At 40.7% G+C, this 20,335-nt stretch overlaps 1 protein-coding gene across 11 annotated transcripts in view; it reads right to left on the bottom strand.

The window, feature by feature from the left end:
- The window catches only part of huwe1 (HECT, UBA and WWE domain containing E3 ubiquitin protein ligase 1), a 68,244-nt gene extending 48,235 nt beyond the window's left edge, over window positions 1–20,009 (bottom strand). For 6 of the 11 annotated variants that reach the window (XM_048983029.1, XM_048983024.1, XM_048983026.1 and 3 more), the window contains exons 1-23: window positions 19,908–20,009; window positions 10,714–10,761; window positions 10,554–10,623; window positions 10,350–10,448; window positions 9,654–9,860; window positions 9,323–9,475; window positions 8,880–8,942; window positions 8,526–8,603; window positions 7,961–8,008; window positions 7,476–7,644; window positions 7,126–7,226; window positions 6,347–6,497; window positions 6,087–6,214; window positions 5,815–5,955; window positions 5,606–5,720; window positions 4,013–4,120; window positions 3,746–3,847; window positions 3,582–3,662; window positions 3,284–3,390; window positions 1,339–1,531; window positions 1,167–1,258; window positions 820–1,022; window positions 670–727 (exon numbers count right to left, since the gene is read on the bottom strand). In XM_048983029.1, the coding sequence (XP_048838986.1) occupies window positions 670–727; window positions 820–1,022; window positions 1,167–1,258; window positions 1,339–1,531; window positions 3,284–3,390; window positions 3,582–3,662; window positions 3,746–3,847; window positions 4,013–4,120; window positions 5,606–5,720; window positions 5,815–5,955; window positions 6,087–6,214; window positions 6,347–6,497; window positions 7,126–7,226; window positions 7,476–7,644; window positions 7,961–8,008; window positions 8,526–8,603; window positions 8,880–8,942; window positions 9,323–9,475; window positions 9,654–9,860; window positions 10,350–10,448; window positions 10,554–10,598 (2,442 nt within the window). In that variant the 5' untranslated portion in view covers window positions 10,599–10,623; window positions 10,714–10,761; window positions 19,908–20,009. Of the gene's footprint in view, window positions 1–669; window positions 728–819; window positions 1,023–1,166; window positions 1,259–1,338; window positions 1,532–3,283; window positions 3,391–3,581; window positions 3,663–3,745; window positions 3,848–4,012; window positions 4,121–5,605; window positions 5,721–5,814; window positions 5,956–6,086; window positions 6,215–6,346; window positions 6,498–7,125; window positions 7,227–7,475; window positions 7,645–7,960; window positions 8,009–8,525; window positions 8,604–8,879; window positions 8,943–9,322; window positions 9,476–9,653; window positions 9,861–10,349; window positions 10,449–10,553; window positions 10,624–10,713; window positions 10,762–11,166; window positions 12,572–12,595; window positions 12,969–19,907 lie in introns of those variants that run through there. The other 5 variants (XM_048983027.1, XM_048983028.1, XM_048983021.1 and 2 more) reach the window with 5 other exon arrangements.
- Window positions 20,010–20,335: the final 326 nt, after the last annotated feature.

Below are 20,335 nucleotides of genomic sequence, written 5' to 3' on the forward strand. Positions count from 1 at the left end.
CATGCATCACTTCTATTTGTGAACCTCAGATCAGACTTGCTGAAGTCATTCAGTTCCCTGCTGTACTTTATATTTCAACAGTTTTACTTGAGTTAGTTCTCATTATCTCATTATAGTTCTCAACACAAACCACTAGGAATGGAGAAGTTAACCTGGAGATTTTAAGTAAGGCATTGTTTTCATATTCATCATATGTGTATTCCCCAGGGATATGCTGTCAGGAGAACACTCATCTGAACACCAGGGGCAGGTATACCAAGTGACAGATTCTTCCCAGAATTGGAAGCAAATGAGGTTAAAATTATTATACAGACAGAAAAAAACAATTACCAGGTCAAAAATGACCAAGCAAGAAGGTGTAAACCCTTAGGTGTTTATCCTATCCTGACAGATGCACAGCTCCTAAAATCTGTGAGAGCCTGTCAAATTTAGACAACCTGAAACAGAGCACCGGTGCGACTCGCCTCACAATATACCGGCCATCACCCACAGGCCCACTGGCAACATGCCAGAGTAGCAGAAGAAGCTGAAAAAGTAATTATGATATCCAATAATTCACCAGCACTACTTAAAATGTTTTCATAGCACAGTGTAATAAGTACAGTAGCTATCAAGCATCATCCTTCTGAAGAGAATGTTTTATTCATCCGCAGGTGGTCAGACACTCACCACATTCAGTATGTAGTCCATCAGGGGAATGGGTATCCTGTCTTCTGTGCCAACAACTCTGAAAATTAAAAGTGGGTTGGTTAAATACATACATCATTCTTCAAAACCACAAGCACACAAACGGAATGATTGTAATGAGTGTAAACCCACTGTCGACTGCTCTCCAGCTCCCCCTGCTGCTGCGTGAAAGAGTGCAGAGCTTCCTCCTCTTCCTCATCTTCGCTGGAGGCCTCCTCGGCGGCATGGCTGGACCGGGCTGGTGGTGCTGAAGCAGCACCGTCCGACTTCTGGATGGAAGGCTTCTGGCATATGTACTCCGGAGCGCGCCCCAAACTGCAGATCTCCTCCAGCAGCTATCGCAGAGATATGAGGTTTACAGTGCGGTCCAGGTGACTGTCCCCGTCATTACAACAATTTTGCCAATGCATCTTGCATAGATACCGAATCTAACCCAGTAATGCCGTTAAGCTTACACTTACCAACTGTGGCATTCTCACCTTGATTATTGCAGCTGTTGCATCTGTTTTGAGAGTAGGCTGGTGTCTCATCAATTCATCCACTGCACTACCTAAGTTTGAAGCAGTATCACCTGGAACGGAGCGAAGGATGAGCCTCAGGACTAAGAGCCCAAACAAGCACTCAAGAAGTAAGGGCGGGCCTCAGACTAACCCAAAGGGTCTGAGCTCCTACGGCGCCTCATAGCAGGCAGATAATCTGGGGACAACAACACCTTGAAGAGGCGTTCAAAGGGCTGGCACTGAACGAAGGAGTGCAGGCCACGGGCGTTGAGGCACAGGGCACTGAAGACATTGGGGAGCGAGCCCAGTACCTCCCGTGTGGCAGGGACCTGCAGAGAGAGAGACTGTGAGAGAGAGAGGAAGAGAGAAAGCAGTGGAGGAAGAGAATGAGAGACAGATGGCAGGGAAAGGGTAGACTTGGAAAAAGCCAATATTTCACAGGGAATTCCAAGGATGCTTAATGTTGCTTCTCAGGTTGAGTTGTACTGCAACTCAACCTAACAGCCAATTAATTGCCATAAATAAAAAGCATTTGTTCCCTGCCATGTGGATCAAGGCTGGTAGGTGAGTCAAGTCGCAGCGTTCCAAAATAATTAAACAAAAATTCATAAAAATATTTGGAGGACCTGAAACTAGACATTAATAAGGAATAAATAATGACAGTACACAATATTTACAAAAAATGTAATGGGACAACTGGGGGATACGTGTAGTGGGTGTCTGGTAGAATGGAATCACAGGCCACATTGAGATCTACTTTCCCAATTTAAATAGAATTGAAAAGACAAAAACCTGAACTCTTCTGCTTGAGAAAACGAAGCTAGTTTGATGGTGAACCAGAATGCTATTCCATTTCCTTTAGACTGATATCCTTCTGTGAGAGAGTCCTCCTTTTTACCAAGGGTACAGGATATCACATCGCGGCATGTGCACTTTACACGAGTAATATCGGGATATTCCAAAAACAAAACATGAGGTGAAATTACCCACATCGCAGGGGATAGGGGTGCAGACCACCTGTGATCTGGTAAAGCCACTAATTTTTTGCCCCCCTTGGCAAGCAAAGAGAAAAGATAAAAAACATGAAATACAAAGATGCCTGCCAGATCACTGAGAGCACGTGACAGGCTGCCGTAAACATGCCTGGCATCTTCCAAATCAGCACTATACATACATTTTATACATTTATGCATTACTAAACTTTTTGTGCGTTGTCTACTGGCCTTTGTGCATCATCTGCAGCTTTCTCAAAATTCCCAAAAATGTTTCCATTTCATTTTCTTATTCTGTGATATCGAAACTGCGATAGGGAAAGTCACTGATACAGAAGGGTTGACTCAATAACCAACAGAGGCAAATAAATAACTTGGTGATGTTGCTGCAAGTTGTGTCAGACGCAAAGCAGCGTCACGGTGATGATGCTGAAACAATTTTATCATGCAGCCCTACTTCTTACAGTTACATGGATGCAGCATGGGGGTGATATACAGTGCTGGAAAAAAAATTAAGCCACTATTTTTTAATAATCTGCATTTTTAAATCCTGGCTTAATCCTGGTTCTGCTGGCAGAAGGGTACGCCGAGAGGCAGGTCGCTTCCAGGCTCAAAGTTTCTAAGACAGCAGTACACAGGAACAAGGTGAAGCAGGAGACACTGGCAATGACCAAAAACCAGCCAGGTAGAGGGCAGAAGCAATTTTCTAATGCCAAAGATGACGGTCAGCTTATCAAGGAGTGCCTCAAATCAGAGGATGACCTCAAGTGACCTTCAAAAAGAATGAAAAACATTAACTGCAGGTGTGAAATGCACTGCTAGGACAGTTCGTATCAGGCTCCTAGAAGCAGAACTGAAGGCCCATAAAGCAAGGAAGCAGTCCTTCATCAAAGAGAACCAAGGAAGAGCCAGGCTGGAGTTTGCAAAAAAAAAAAAAAATTTTTTTTTTTTTTTTACAAGAGAATAACCATGAATAGAGAAATGAGTGAAACTGAAAAGTTTTTTTCCAGAGCTGTATAATGGAAAATGAATGAAGCGGGAATAATAACCAAACGTGCAGAAAAAAGGGGAGAGAAACAGCAGCGAATAATAAAGTAGCCTCACATCCTTGATGAGCAATGCGTGCAGCATGACATCCGTGAGGCCGTTGTCCTGCAGGGAGGAGAGGAGCGAGGGCTCCTGGAACACGAACACGGTCACCACCTCCGTGGCTGGGGGGGGGAGAGACACACAGCGGATACAGGTCAGATGTCAGAGGGCTGCATATAAACACGCCAGAACTAGCGCTCTAGTGCTGTTGATTTTGCCAGCCAATGTTTGCAAATTCACAGAAACCAAGACAGACCCGGTACCACAAAGAACAAGAAGCATAACCATGCAGGATACCCATTGAAATGCTCACCCAGGAGGAACAGGGAAGGTCCATAGTACTCCGCATTACTGATGATGTGCTTGAGTGAGGTAGGCAGGGACCCGTCCATCACTGCAGAGGGGCAGGTCAGTTTAACCATGAAACAAAAATACAAACAAGAACTCCAACCCCTCTGCCATTGTAATCATGCTCACCGTGGCGAATTCCGTCAGAGAAGGCAGGATCCTGAATGGCTTTCTTCAGGAAGTTCAACATGGACTTGAGCAGAGCCGCTCTCTGGGGAATACACTGCACTCCTGGAAGGAATGGATTCGGCAATCAGTACCACTCAGAAAGTCAAACATAAATGTTGGAGGCTGCTGGTTTGCAGGAATAGCAGGTCCCTTGACAATGGTGGTTACCTTTGCTAGTTAACTTTAAAAACACGCAACTGGGTTTGAGAAAACAAGTAGAGCCTTTACCTGCTCTTTGCGTGTATGCAGAGTTGCTCTGCGCACGGGATTCGCCTTCAGGGCGGGGCTCAGCAGAGGTGGATGGCCCAGGGCTGCTCTCCATAGCAACATCAGGCACTGCAAAGCCAAAGGTCCCATACAGTCACCAGATGTTTACCACCTGCTGCACTCCATGACAGAAAGTTTTAAAAGAGTGTCTTATTTTTCCCATTGCCTTATCTTGCTATACTCTATTTACCATGGCACTGCAAAATTCTCAAATCTGAATGGTCAAAAGAATGTTGATTAAATTTCTATAACCACGAAAGCCAGGAAAGTCGGAGTAGTAAATAAATGCACCGTTAGGATTTTTAATTCTAACATTGCGTAAAATTCCAGATGTAGAACAATTTAAAAATCAACAAAAACTAAATGGAAATGTTTAAGTTATTGGTGGAATAAAGCAGCTAAACGTGTATTCAACATGTAAAAGAAAATAATTTAGGTACAAATGCAGTGTTTCCCCTACCATTATATAAGGGGGGGCCCCGTCCCCCCAACCGCACCTCCCACTCCCCCTTTAAAGGTCAAGTTAATTTTATTTTCTATATAGCACCAGATCACAGCAGAAGTCATTTAAGGTTACCTTTCCTATAGAACAGGTCTATACATTGTCCTTTTATTAAACAAACTATATAGCCTTGTGTTATTTATCTTATTTACACAACAGCTTGTCATTTTTGTCTCTACACAGTCGCACATTTACAATTCTCCTCTGCTCTCTGTATCGCGCATGGCGGAGTTCGGCCCCGATGCAAAATATGTCACGTCAACCAGCTGGTCAGCAGTGTAAACTGTGAGGGGGGCTTCTCAACCATGATCAGGGTAATAAATACACTATCAGCTACCACTTTTAAAGCCTAACAGTTAATGCTGTTGCAGGTCAAGACAAACATCTGCAGATACCATCTTGCAGCCTGCATGTGGATCTCAAATAGGCCAGACGTTTCTGACTTCCCATATCAAGAGGCTCTAGAGATGTTTTTCCAGAAGCCTAGAAAGATACACTGCAGTGACAAAAGCTGCACACTTTGTGGATAATTGTCATAAAAAAAAAATGCCCGGATGTTTAGTTCAGTTGTTATATTGACTGCTGTCATTAAAAGAAACACATGAACACCATGAATCCTGTCGGTGTCCATTTGCCCAAAGCTGTAAACCTGGCAGAAACACTGATACGAGTAAGTCGAATGTGTAGCTACCATTTTATAAGTGGGTTAATGCAAAGATTAAATCACTACATGACTATATAAAAAGACATGTGTTCTACATACGTCTATCAATAACTGACAAATCCACTCTTCTCTGTAGTCAGAAATAATAGGCGCGCTGAGAGTGGAAGTCTAGTAGTTAGAAGAAAGTTACTTTTAAACTTGTGTCCTTGAGCTATAGAACTAAACACAGCAGCCATCGGAGTGCCAGGGATAGAGAGATACAGCTGCAAACCCAGTATCATATACCAGGCATCGAACAGATTGCCAGGATCGGCTAAGCAGGACAAAAAAAAATAAATACACCAGAGCCTGCAGCCTGAGAATAGGAGCGGCGGAGGGCAATGGATACCAGGCTGACCGTCCGTGTCTGTGTCCATGTCCTCGGTGTCTGTAACCATGCCAGGCCTCTGAGTCTTTGGCTTGATGATGAATGGGCAATCCTTCCGGGACAGGTCCACCTCATGCTGCAGAAAAGCAAGACAACGCTCGCTTTAAGAGCAACTGGAGACCATCAGATGTGTGGGAAATGACAAGGTGGTTGGGGCACAGCTAATTTACCTCTAGCCTGCAGATGAATATAGAGAGGCCACCATGGGACTGGAAGGCAGCCATGTCCAGATTGGTGATGAGGTCAACCACCCGGACTGCGCGTGTCACAAACGTGATCTGGTCCTGCTCATCTCCCAGGAATTTTATCACCTGAAAAGGAACATAGACCAAGCATTAGGGCGCACGTGAGAACGGCAAAGCAGAATGCGGTGATCGAACGTGGCAACATACATTGCAAAAAAGCATTTAAATAAAGGCAAAATAAAAACAGGATTCCCTACCTTCAGCAGGGCCTCCATCATGCCGCAGGAGACAAGGGCCTCACCACCAGCATCATAGCTGGCCAGGTGGTACAAAAAGGAGAAGAGCGCTGTGGCAAACTGGTGTGGGTATGGCTCTATTAAAGGGTCTGAGAAAACAGACAGGAGTCAAAAATAGCCACCGTGGAAATAAAACTGACTGATATCTGAGCAAAAGGCCAAGCAGATGCTTATTTGTAAGGTCTGCCGAAGTGAGCCTCAGCATGCCATATGGGACTCACCGATCATGGCCTGTATGCAGTTTCGCACTAGCACAGGCAGAAAGCCATGGTAGGAGGCCATGCCGGTACAATCAATGATGTTGGAGAGTTTGGGTGTTCTTTCGAGATGCACTATGGAGGTCAGAGTGCGCAGAGAGGCCGCCTTGATGTCCTGAGGACGAAGGCATGCATTTTATGTACACAAATTCAGCTACAACCGGCTAAAGAGACTCAATACTTCCAAGTTCAAAATATTTGACGCAATCACTATCCCAGCTGGTTCGGCTAATAAATCCCACACTGAGTGAACTAATTTCATTGAGCTGGTGGAAAAATTTATTAAATACATAGAATGACAGGTGTGTCCCTGAGGAGAGGTTTGGGAACTGAAGGGGTGTTCACCTAGCTATCCAAGAAGATATGAGTAACTTTTTGGAGAGCAAGAAATTTAGTTCTTATTGTGTTATTGTTAATTTGCATATGTTCTAATGATAAGTAGTTTTTTTTCTCCCCAGAGCAAATATACACTTACATTGACATTACTTGTCAATGCTTCACACAGTACTGTATCCAACCAATACCGTAAAATATTACATTTATTAGAAATGATTAAGCACAAATATGCAAATTTGTACCATGCCAATCTTCATCCCAGAAAAAGAATCAATCATTTGGCAGGGGGTTATAAGACGTCCAAGTGAATGTGAACCATTTAAACAACATTAGTCATTTTGACAATTTTTTTAAGTGATTAATCTGGTATTAATACTTCAATTACATCTATGTTAACAATATCTCACCACCAGATGTTTGTCTGTAATCTGCAGAACATCCACCAATTCCTCTATGAGTCCATTGTAGAGGATGCTGTTTGCAGACTCCTGAAGCGCGTTGGAATAAACTACCATAGACAAATAAAATTGCCATTAAAAACAGCACAGCAAAGCATGTTTTACATCAAACACTGCAACAATTTTTTTTTTAAAAACTTCTATAAAAGAGTATGTACCAGTTAGCCTATTGTTTAAATGAGCCGCAGCCTCATCCAGTTTCACACAAAAGACCGATCAACACCAAGCACTACTCAAAGCAGGGACCTGACCAGCATACAGCCATGACCCAGCCAGCAGACAGCTGCGTGCAGACTCACCGAGAATGGAGATGGCATGCAGGCGGGCCTGAACAGCCTGCAGCCTCTTTTTGTGGTTGGAGAAGCCGTGTGCCAGGCGGATGTGAGTAAAGAGCAGTGTCTGCTTGTCCTTGGGGATACTGTGCATGACGGTCAGAGACTCCATGATCTCCGACGGACTCTCTGAGATCTGTCAGGTTCAGCCCTTTGTTACCCACTTCATACATTTCATTTTAAGATGACACAGAGTACTTTTGAGTTTTAACAGAAGCAGACAGAATGTCCTTTATCATCACACACACACACAATTCTACATTGTCGCATAACATTTACTTCAACAGAATTAAACAAAAATAGCCAATAAAGTTCTAAAACAAAAAGTTCTGTTAGAGAACAGATCCTCATAACATGTTTTTCAAGCTTTCATCTCTAGCAGGAGATTTTCCACAACAAAACGTATCAAAAGCTGCACATTCACAGTTCGTCGTCGTCATCATTCACGTTACCTTGTCGAGCTGTTCTATATGAATGTAGTGTAGTGTATTACTACTCGTCTGTGGGAGGAGAGGAAAAATTGTTGCTTTCACGATCAAACTTAATGCTACTCAAAATCTGATAATCGCCATTTATGTCACCCAACACCAATTATTTATACTGCCCTGAACTATTCTCTGAGAGGCAACATTTATGCTTTATACTCAGAGATCAATCACTATGACGTGTAATCAGTTAAAAGCAGAGGAACATACAAGCATTTCATATTATTAAAAAAATAATAATTTAAAATTTTATTATATATTAAAATTAAGCTACAATATTGTTAGTTGAAAATGCACTACGGGGCACACTGACACAGCACATATAACATCCTTTCAGTCACAGTCTGGGCACCTTCCCCCCCGATACAAGCAAACTTACATCAGTTTATCAGCTGACTGACTAAATGCCAAACAGAGTGGGGTAGGTATCAGATACCAGAGAAACACTTAATGTCATGTCTCTTCCTGTCTTATCTTTTTCAGTTCAAACAACATTCAGCCTGTGGACAGTCAGCTGGCCTAAATTCCATACCTTTTTTTCCGCTTTAACCTCTGACCCAGGTTCGGCATAAAATTCAAAGTGCAGTGTTGTGGCACTGGGAGGGTATTTCTGCTTACAGAGAAGGAGACCAAGTTCAGAAATGGAAAGTAGCAGCAGTAGCAGTAGTAACAATAACAACAACAATAATAATAATAATAATAATAATAAGACACTTTTTAGAAATTTCATTAAGAAATTATACGAGTGCCTCATTACCTGTATAAAGAATACCATGGTTAGACAGCTTGGTGTGGTGTTTGTATAAAGGTCACAGGGCATTATTAGACAAATGTACTGCTTGGTTAAGCTCACGGATTTACAATAGTAATCATTTACAAAGCTCACCACCATAGGCAGGTCCCTGCAGCACTCAGCCAGACCAAATCCATTCTCTTTCCCTCCCCAGCTCTAAAGAGAAAAGGACATAGAAGACCAGCAAGTTTTAGTTAACCCGATCACCAAGGTCAGGCAGGGGGAAAAATTTAAAAATGAAAATAAAAGTACAGCAAATGAAACCTCACTCTCATAATTCTTCAAGTTAAACCCATTTAACCCATGTAGCAGTAAAAAAAAACCTAAAATGTTTAATAACACTTTTGTGGCAATAGGAAGTGGATGTATAGTCTCAAAATCCCAGCATTCAATACATGACCTATATTTGACAATCCCGAACCTAACCAATCTATATTTGGCCTACATCTGAGAACCACTGCTCCCCCAACTCCACAAATCTATATTTGACATATCTGCCATTCCCAAACCCCCCCGATCTTTGTAGAGAGACAGACCTCTGCCAGGTGCTGCAGGCGCGCCAGCAGAGGGGCCCTCTTGTCAGAGCCCAGCCTTGTGATGTAATTAGACCTCTTGCTGAATACATACAGCAGGTTCAGCACGGCCAGGACCACCTGCATGTCAGATGATGCTAGAAGGGTTGTTAGGTGCTGCAAAGACCAAAAGGAGAAACGTGTTAAACACTAGGACTAAGTATATATTTCATTAAATGGCACATTCACACACTGATTTCATTGGTTATAGTTGGTAAAGAAACATGTCAGGTCGCTGTGGCAAAAAAGAAGGGGCAGTTATGACAATGTGAGTATTTTTGACAGTCATCCATACCTCAATGGAGCTGTACAAGTGCCTAGAGAAGCTGTACTCTATCAGCAAAGCTGTGAAGTTGAGGACGGCCAGCAGCAGGGCCTTCAGCTGACCATTGTCCACCCGGTCGCAGACCAGCAGCCAGGACATGTCCTCCACAGTCTGGCCGGCATCACAAAGGATCCCATCAAAGCGGTCCAGTAAGTCCACCCAGTGGTACAGCTCACACTAGTTGACGAGAAATTGAAGTATCGCAAGACAACCATTGGAGAAATTCAGACAGGCATGTGAGAATTATATTTAGATTGACCAGATGGAAAACTGAGTCCTCTTTAATACACCATAGAAGCTCTTGCCAGTTAACAGTATTTCAGCTAAGAATTCTAGTTTCTTCAGATTTAAAGATGGCTAGTCTCAAAGAACTGATCTTAAGTCAGTATAAAAAAAATAATTTGCAATTCGGAAAATTAATTATTACAAATATAAGGTATAAAACATTTTGAATACGTGGGTATTATGTATATTTTAAATATATACTGTAAAGAGGTCTAATTCTTAGAGTTCAATTCCTATACTGAAACTTCAAACAGCAGCCAAAGCATACTTGTAAACCAAAAAACATCCTGCTTTTATAGCCCTGCCTGTGTTATACTTCCAAAAGTCTTCCCAGACACACGGTGCTGAGGCTGCATCCTGGCCTCTGTTCCCCTCCCTCACCTTTCCAATGTTCCATGTCTTTATGTGCTGCAGCTCCAGCAGCAGCTGCTCGTCGCTGCATCCCTTCAGCTTCTCAATAAGCGTCCTGCAGTCAGCAGGCTGAGGTCAGGGACAAAGAAGCTGGATTAGTTTATTACAAGACGGAGAAGTACAAAAACATGTATAATTCCCCCAGAAACCGAAAAGACAACGTAAGCAACTCACCGCCTCTGTGGGGGTCTTCTTTAACTTGGTTCTGTCGACTTTCATTTTAACTAGTTCCTACTTCCTGCTCCTAGAGAGAGACAGAGAATATACTCATCACAGTTTGATCTGTAACGTGATGACTGAAGTGACTTTAGGACTGTACTCCCAAAACACTTACTGTGAATAATTTGGCAACATGAATCCAGCATGCCTTCATTCACAAAACCTAAAACACAGAGGGGACAGCACGTGAGCCGTGCTGCTCCACGAAGCATGTCTGGCAGGCCAGTTAAGATGTTAAGATGTAGACCAATAGTACAGGTGCGAAGACAAATAATATTGCTTGTACTGCTACAAGTAAACTATATTAAACTATAATACAATGTAGGCCAATTTACAGAGAGATTTAGGTATATTAAGTCTTAAGTATTTTTTTAGTTCTACAGGCTTATTAAAACACCAAGAAAGGCCCTATAAAAAGCCACAAAACTGAACAAGATTCATCTCCATACATGCTCATTTGTATTAAATATCTGAAAAACCTGTCACAATGTTAAACAGGAAATGTTGCATGACTTATCAGTAACAGTGTGACACAAACAGTAGTAAGAAACCAAAAAGGTAAGCTTACACCCTGGATGCAAGGTCTGACAGTGGAGTCGCATCAGCCAGCATGTCCTTTAAATTCCAACACCACACTACATGTAGTGCAACCACATACAGACAAGTACACAGACAGTCTTCTCACACACAACTCCTGACAGACAAAAAAGCACCATGTCACACAGCCCTTTAAATACTGGCAGTTGCAGCCTACTCCGAGGTCTTGCAGGCAGGAGGGAGGGAAAAATACTGGGGGATGGCAAAACTAGTTGTCCTTTTAGATTAATATGGGCCTCTAACACTGCAGATTCCACCATTCCCTCCCACGTTCCCACATGGCTGGCTCTCCAGGTTTACCGTGCTGGTAAGGCTGCCTGAGGTACCCGACAGGTCTTGAACAATTGACAGACATGCGGGCCCTCACAAATACCACTGGCTATGCAATACAAGATAAATTTTTAAAAAATCAGTTCACGCCCAAACACATGATTTCACTATAGATTAACGGTATTAGATATTTGTAATTGTTTCAATAATAACAATATAGATAGTTTAAAAAACACCCCAAACACACAAACGGGGGCGCGCACACACACACTCACACACACACAAAAGAAACGTCACGAAATACAAGTTTAGCCTTAACGTCGCAATTTAAACACGTATGCAACAATGCGGTACAAACGTTAAGTGGTACTATTAGCAGCGGCCCACACTGGTGTCGGAGTTATAGTAAATCGAAAACCGGTTGGCTTTCCATGAGAAGAGGCATATTTAAACCACCCTAACAGAAAAGAAGTGGGAAAACGCACTGTTAATGGCCATCACATGCTAGCCTTCCAATCGAAACTGCTACCTCCCTGTTAGCCGATTAGCCGCCACATTTAGGTCTCCGCACTACGCTGAATAACTGTAGCCCGGTGCAGGGGGACACATACCGCCAATGTAAAGTTGCAAAAACATCCGACTGGGAGCAAATAACTGTTCGGACGGTAATTATGCTCTTCCGGAGAAGGGACTTCTCATGGCTGTCAAATCGGCATCAGCCGACCATTAGCCGCTAGCTAGCTACTTTTAACGCCGTTGCAGCTAGTGAACACGACAGTCGTCAAAATTACTTGGTAAACCACTGCACATATTTCTCATTCTGTCGTTTTTTAGCTCCGTAATGTGCAAGTAATTATTCATTCGAGACGGTGCAGCGATCTTAACCTGTGATAGAATGTGCGTACGCGGAACCACCCAGCCAAGTATCCCGCGTCCCGAGGTCTCGGTATTAAAGGCTCTACTCTAGCTCCCGGCTTCGATTTAGGCCTCCTGTCCGACACTCCTCCCCTCCATCAGCACATAAACACGAATACACAAGTATAGCCAGACTAATCGAACACGTACACACGGTGCTTACAAATCGCCAGAAAAAAAGCGGTTAAGCGTTAAGCCATTAACTTCACTCTTACGTTAAATACACTGGGGAAGGATGGAAAGGAGCGTGCTGTGCATCCGCTGAATCATCCACAAGGGCCTATCATGTCACTGAATGTGTCGGTTTGCTGTCTGTCTGTGTGTGTGTGTGCGTGTGTGTGTGTATAATGCTTGTTTAGTTGAGGCGCTCTCGTACGTCTGCGTACAGCTGCATACATTGCAATCATGTTGTTTGTCATTATGCATATCAAACATTGCATTTCCAGGCTCTTTTTTATATTCCAGTGGACCATGTTTTTTCCCCAACGATGGTTTTTCTGTGTCTGCAGTTAATATAAACCGACTGAAACTCGTTACACTCACTTATATTTAAATATATTGAATTACCACTTGCCAGTTACGATATATTGCAGACTTAGAAACTACATACACAGAACAGCATTTCACCAAAACATTGCTATACAAGCCCCAGTGCAGCCATGCCAGCGTGACAAAGGATAACAGACTTAAAATGTCTTAATGAATCACAAGTTCAATCAGTTCCCCACTACACAAGAAAAATGCTCTCATCTGGTTTCTTCCACTGATGTAGCTTTGCATCAGTCCCACAGGTCAGAAAGTCTGGAATCTTGGCTTCATGCTCCCATGTAACAGTTTTTCAACATTCCAGACCACTCTATATATATGTGCAGCCAAATCTACTGAAAACCCTGATCGCTGCACAACAAACGTTTAATATAGCTTTCCTCACATTCTTATGTCTCCTAATCAACACTGAGAATGGTGATCTCTCTGCAGTCACACCACTTCATGTATCAAAATTCAGTAATATAATTCAGCAATTATAGTAATAAAGTAATACACAAATTCATTTGATGATTAATAAAGAAATCTAATAAACATAAAATGTTATATTATGTATTGCAATTGGAGTGAGACAGGAACCAACCCACTGCAGGATGCAAGCTCACTCACTCATACACATATAGTTTATTTAAGCACATCCGATTCATTCAAGTTGCATTTTTAGACAGTGGGAGGATACTAAAGAATCCAGCATAAACTCATGCACACACAAAAGCAGGATTTGCATCCACTGTGCCTCCATCAATACAAGGCTTGTACATTGTGCAATAATGACATCTCATGTTGTGCACATCTAATTGTCACATCGCAAGGACCATAATAGATGGGTTGAGACCATCAATAAATGCTGCTAAAACATTTTTACTATCACAGGAAACAAAACTTAGCAAGCTTTGCAATTTTAATGAGGGTTCCTTTTCAACATTATCTAGTATACGTTTAAAAGCAAATATAAAAGTTTACCATCACTACTTTTGCATGAGCTATGCATGCACACTCTGAATCAATCATTCATAGGCATTTCATAAAAAAGGCTGAGGAGGAAAAAAGTGAAGGAGAACTTAAGGAAAAAGACATTTGTTTTTCACTGTATGGAAATATTATGGATTCCATAGGGACAAAATTGAGCAAAGCAAGCGATTTGTAGTCTGATGGCACAAAACACCACAAACTTATTTCATACAACTTATCTACTAAAAGTCTGTTTGGCTATAGTTAATTTTCAACTCGTAAATATAAAAAATATTTAAATTGCTGTGAATTTTTCCAATTATCGTTTAGTCCTACTCAAAACACACAATACGCTCACAAAACTAATAATTACATGGTTATTAGGTACCATGGGGGTGGGTGATCTTCCCAAAAAAATCATAGCACAATCTTTTTTAAACACATAATTGCAATCCACAATATCAATTATGATATTTCTGGGATATTTCAATTATCAATTGGGATATTTCTTCCCAATTTTGAAATATACTGCAAGAACATACAGACTCAAACAAGCCTAAGGACTTGTAAATTATAACCATTGAAAACACAGAAGTCTGCCATATTGTTTTCAAAATGGTGATTAGAACCTGAGTTTTAAAACATTATTTAAAATGCTAGTAAAAAGCAGTCAGACAACCATTGAATAGCACAGATTTTTCAGCACTGACATTGAGTCCTTTTTTGGCACCAGCTCCTTGTTGGCCATGTCGATAACCCACATTGAATTTGTTTTTCAAATATGTCATGCATGAAAGAGACAATGATAGAGACGCATGATATAACTCAGCCAATCAGCACAGCCATCTAGTAGGAAATCATTCTGTGGGTTTGTGAACGTAGCATGGATCCATGTTATTACTGGCAATCAAAGTTTTATGAGAAGTTTTGAAGCATTAGTGGTAGGATATCACAGGTTACAATCTCTATGATGATGAAAAGTAGAACGTAGATGTCTTCTGACGAAGTTCTATTGTGATCGATCTTGATAGCCACCCCAATGTACTGTATTATGCAAGATGGTGTGGCTAAGCAATGAGTTTAATCTTCGGTTTAGCAGCGATTATTTTGAGACAGGAATAATAGAAAATAAGTTAAGCAAAATGATTTACGTTAAAGCGATTACAAAGACAGGCTTGGCCTTTCTGGGAGGCTAAATGTCACATATCTAACAGCTAACCTCAGATTACTGAGGGAGTTTGTCAAACTTGAATGTCTTAAAATGTAGTTGCATTGTAGTTGTGCTGTGGTGATATTTAAGTTCCGCTTTGCAATTCTGACAGATGACTGTATTTTCTTTCACTTTTAATGTGAAGAGCTTCCACACAACTGAGGGTTTCGGTCTTTATTTGGACCTCTTCCATTATGCGCCATCTTCCTTCTGCTATATTGCAGAGTAATTGACCAGGTGAATTTTATCGATACTTTTAAAAAAAATCAAGTAATCGTGACACTTCTGATGTGAATGTTGACTGGAAACCTAAAACAGCATATTCATGTAGTTACTTAAAGGTTCAGCTGGCACATATATCATACATATCATGTGCAAATTTGAGATCTGTAAAACAGACGTGAAATTCTGGGAATTTCTTTTTGTATGTGACGCACAAAAAGGACATTTATCATAAGATTATCACTGTTTCCTATATTCACTATCCATCCATCCATCTTCCAAACCGCTTATCCTACTGGGTTGCGGGGGGTCCGGAGTCTATCCCGGAAGCAATGGGCACGGGGCAGGGAACAACCCAGGATGGGGGGCCAGCCCATCGCATTCATATATACATTTCATGGTAAAACTGGCCATCTAGCTCCTCATTGAAATAGTCAGTTTAGTTTTCCTAATGAAACTCATAGGTTGAAAATTAACAGTGATCTTCACAGAAACAAGTCAAGAATTCCTTTCGATCCTCACTTCATGAGACCACATCTTGTAAAAAAATATTTGAATTACCACCAGTTGTTTATGGTAAATATATTAAATGCCTTAGAGACACAGACTTAAAATATTTTTGAAGATGCAAACCCAGACAACCCCAGTTTGGTTAAATACTGTATGAACTGTATCTGACACTGCAGTTTTTAATACATTGGAAATAGTTTTTAAGAGGACCCCTTTCACATTCCACACAGCATAGATGAGGTTTCTGCAGCTGTCTAGCATAAATTTTTAAAATGAGTTTAGTCAAATATGGTTTAGAATTGATCAACTTTAGGAATTGGAAAAGAGCTACAATGGTTATTAATGCAGGTGGTCAAATGTCAAGTTTGCCATTCAAACTTTAAAACCATCTTGAAGGTCAAATACTGAAACTGCATGTGAATAGCTTAACAATACACTCATGAGCCAACTGCTTCTTATAAACTTCAACAGATTTATACAAGCAGAATAAACAATGCCCAACACACCGTAAAACAGAAGATACCAACCATTTACTAAATCTTGTAAACAAATGATGTGCCACTTTACAGTTCAATATTCTGCTTTCAGCAGACAGCTTGCTAGACAGAAATCGCCATAGTATTTTAATACCCACATAACGATAAATTTACTATGCACGAGCTGAGCGATATGGCAATATACACATCCCACTTTTTTACATAACATAACAAAATACCTCGATGCATTCGTTTATTTCTCTTTTCTTTTTTAAAAAAGGGACTGAAATAAGCAGTAGTAAATCTCACAGTTCACCATCTATGGTGATTTTCTGTTTATCCCAACACACCATTATCAGTTGTCCTTTATGTTAAAATCTTAAATGCAGTCATGATAATTCTCATACCACTTACTTATGTCAGTAGGAGCAACTTGGGTAATACATAATGTACAACAAATATGTAACAAACAGTCTTGAATCTTGAATTGTGTACCATTGAAGCCTCCACAATGAAAATATTTAGGGTACATCTTAATCCTGCACCAGGCTTCTAATGAAAGGCTACTTTGACATCTTCCGAAGTAGCAGAAACTAAACTATGTAACTATGTAAAGGCATAATTCAAAATACTGCACATACACACAACTTTTTGCCACAATAGATCCCATAAATTTAATGCAAAACATTATCCAAGTATGTGATGGTCAACCTGCCAGCCATCTCCTGGCTTAGGGTCCAGCACAGTTACTCTAATTAAATAATGCGGTTCTGGGCACCATAGAAGGTATCTGGAATTCAAGGGTGCAAGTCATTAGAAATTATGGTCTTCCTGCTCATATCTTCCTTTTCCCTTATTGGTTCTAAAGCAAACTCCAATGTCTAACTGAGAATCCAATTAAAACATTAGAAATCATACATCCGGTCTTTGATTATACTTTGAATCAAACCAAATTACTTCACCGGTACTTTCATGATGCAACAAAACAGCAAGACTTACTCACAGAAAACCAACTCAGTGATTCACATCCCTGCTAACACTTCGCAGGACTCAGCATATTTTTGCACAGAATGACCTGAAATATTTGAAGTATCTGATAAAGAAACTTCCTGGAATGAAATACAGTGCATCTTCGCTCTCCCTGAACATCACCTCACCACTGATATATAGATCTCTATTGCACTTAAATACTACAAAAAATAATGGGAAATGATTACCTCAGAGACACTGTCATCTTATGGATCTTGTGAAATTTGTGTTTACATTAGGAAGTAGAACTTCAGCTGGGTACAAATGCTGTGAAATATTTAGTATAGATTTTTAAATCATTGTTAGAGATTGAAAAGAAAGAAAGCTGTATACATTGTGACACCTTAGGTTACCTCAGCAATAATGATGTGACACAAAAAAAACAATGTTACAGTTAAAGGTCTAATCCACCAAAGATGATCTTGCTTTGTGATGACTAGCACTCATTCCTGGTGAATTTCAATCCCTACCATTAGCCATTAAAACATGCAAGGCAAACCATAAATTTTCATCAGATGCTTGCTTCAACAGAATTATACGAATATCTAGTGATGTTTCACCATGACACCAAGTAGAATACACAAAGTGAAAAGTACCTATACTTGACTAAAAAGAACATTACCAATATAGATTTGATATGAACTCCATAAAGTATGCTGTCAAAAGACAGAAACTTATAAACTACTGATGATCAACATGAGTCAATCAAGCGAAAAATCAGTCCTAATTTCTATCAGGTGAATAATAGGAAGGAACCAAGAATACGACTTTTAAAGACTATGAAAATTTACTCATACATTGTATACACATATTTACATATCACATATAGAGGTACTATGATGCTACATGTACAACATGTACTAAGATGTTACAAAAATTAAATCATGACAAAACCTCCTGGTGAAATTATCACAGGAAAATACAATTGAACAGTATTGGGACTATATTAATTCCCATAGGAAAATTCTTTCACTTTGCCCCATCTCCCCCTCCATACAGGCATGAGGGTCACGGCAAAAGGGCAGCCACCTTCGGTCCCCAGGAAGCTGGGGGTTAAGGGCCTTGCTCAAGAGCCCACAGACACGTGACTATTTGGCTGAGGCCAGGCTTGAACCAGCGACTTTCATATCACTGCACAAAGGCTTAGTCCACACAGCCATACACCACCCACATAAAACGGATCACCCCAGATGTAAAATACCAGTATAGTACATTTAAAGACCTGTTAGATGACATTCAGAACTTTCATTTTAACTAAAGTGTTTAAGCCTCAAGTTCAACAGTCTTAAGACTTTAAGAAGTTATTGGCGCAATGAGGATAACCAGTTCATTTAAAGATGGCAGACTTACAATTCCGTTACATTGCTATAAAACGACCAGAAACGACATTTGGAATGTCAAGAAAACGAGCATGAAACTGCCTGCATTTCAGTCAGAAACTTCAGTTGATAGTTAGAAGTCTGGCACAGACATAGGAAGATCCAGATCAGCAGCACAAACCTTAAATGGTTAACAAAAAATCCCGAATTGTGGTTTTGGGTCCGTGTGTAAAAGTTGTTTTGTCAATCGGAATATTAAATTAGAACATAAAAATTAAGATAGTTGATATACAAATAACCAACTACAGCAGTGATGTGTAATTTACTATTAGTTAATTCCATAAGGGTCCGTTTTTAAACATGCTACCCGTAACACACTTTAAATATGGCTGAGGTTGGACTTTAACAAAATATAAGCTGCGTTAAAAATATACAAACAAAATCGTCCACTTTTTTTGCATTCGTATATAAGCACTTTGCACTACTGCGGCAAACATAGAGCTGCGGCCAAGCAGCAACGCTGACGGTACAGCACCAGCAAATAATTGCAGCGGTCATCTTTTTATAACGTATATAGCGTATTGAAGTCCGTGCAAAAGTAATCGCCACAGTGTAAGAAAATAACAAGTTTGCACAATTATGCGGTTTAACAGCCCAATCACAGACATATGGACATTTTAAAATTCGACTTGGTTGCAATGCTCGCCCTGTGACAATCCACTGGGCCTTCATGGTTTCATTTTTACAAACAGATTAATAATCAGTTAACCAGTTGACTTGGTGGGGTGGGGGGTTAAGTAAAACACACAGAGCCTCAGACAATATTCACACTTAATGCATTCTGTGAATGGGATCTGTCATAATTTTTGCTGTACACGAAGAAAAGCCTGTATGTCGCTTTCTTGGGTATTCTTGTATTCTTCATATGACTTGCCTTAGCTAGTCTCCGGTGATCAAATGAACATGACTGGCTATCTCCACTAACCCAGTCTGTGTGTAAATGGAAAATTTCACTTTTTACGACTCTTTATGCGACACTATCTCTAAACTATTTATAGTAGAACTGCAAATTAAAAATGGCGGTTCACATAGCAGACTGGCCGACCCTGGACGGTAAAATAATACGGAATTTCTGGTCCCGTTTTCCCTGTTACGACGCGGACCTTTTTAAATAAGTGTTCACGAACACTTCGTGCTTTCGAACAACTTCCCACACAATCTCGAACCGAACCCTTGCAAGAAAAACACAATTTCAATGTCTTACCTGGGCTGCGGCTTAATTTGCCTCCGCCATCTTACACCGCTGAGTAGGAAACAACGAGCTCGCGAGAGCACGCGGAGCTTCCTATAATAACTAACGGGCACTCCCTTAACGTTGTAATCTCGAGACCCAAAATGAGGCGTTCAATGCGCATTGGTTTAAACGTGTCGGCCATGAAGGTGCAGGAAAAGTGCTTCCAGATTAACCAATTTATGACCATTGTTTCTGTTCTTTTTAAATCCCTGGTACAGTATATATTAACATATCACACACATTAGAGAGTTAAGTGACTAGAAAGTGGATATACTTAATACACTTTAAAGTGCTAATATGACAATATAAGAGTTACAAGCTATCACTGGGAAAAAAAACGGGTAGAAGCACATGGGCTACTTGTAAAGTATGTTTACAACAAATGGCTATTTTTAGGC

This window comes from Brienomyrus brachyistius, chromosome 18 (assembly GCF_023856365.1).
Source record: "Brienomyrus brachyistius isolate T26 chromosome 18, BBRACH_0.4, whole genome shotgun sequence".
Lineage (NCBI taxonomy): Eukaryota > Metazoa > Chordata > Actinopteri > Osteoglossiformes > Mormyridae > Brienomyrus > Brienomyrus brachyistius.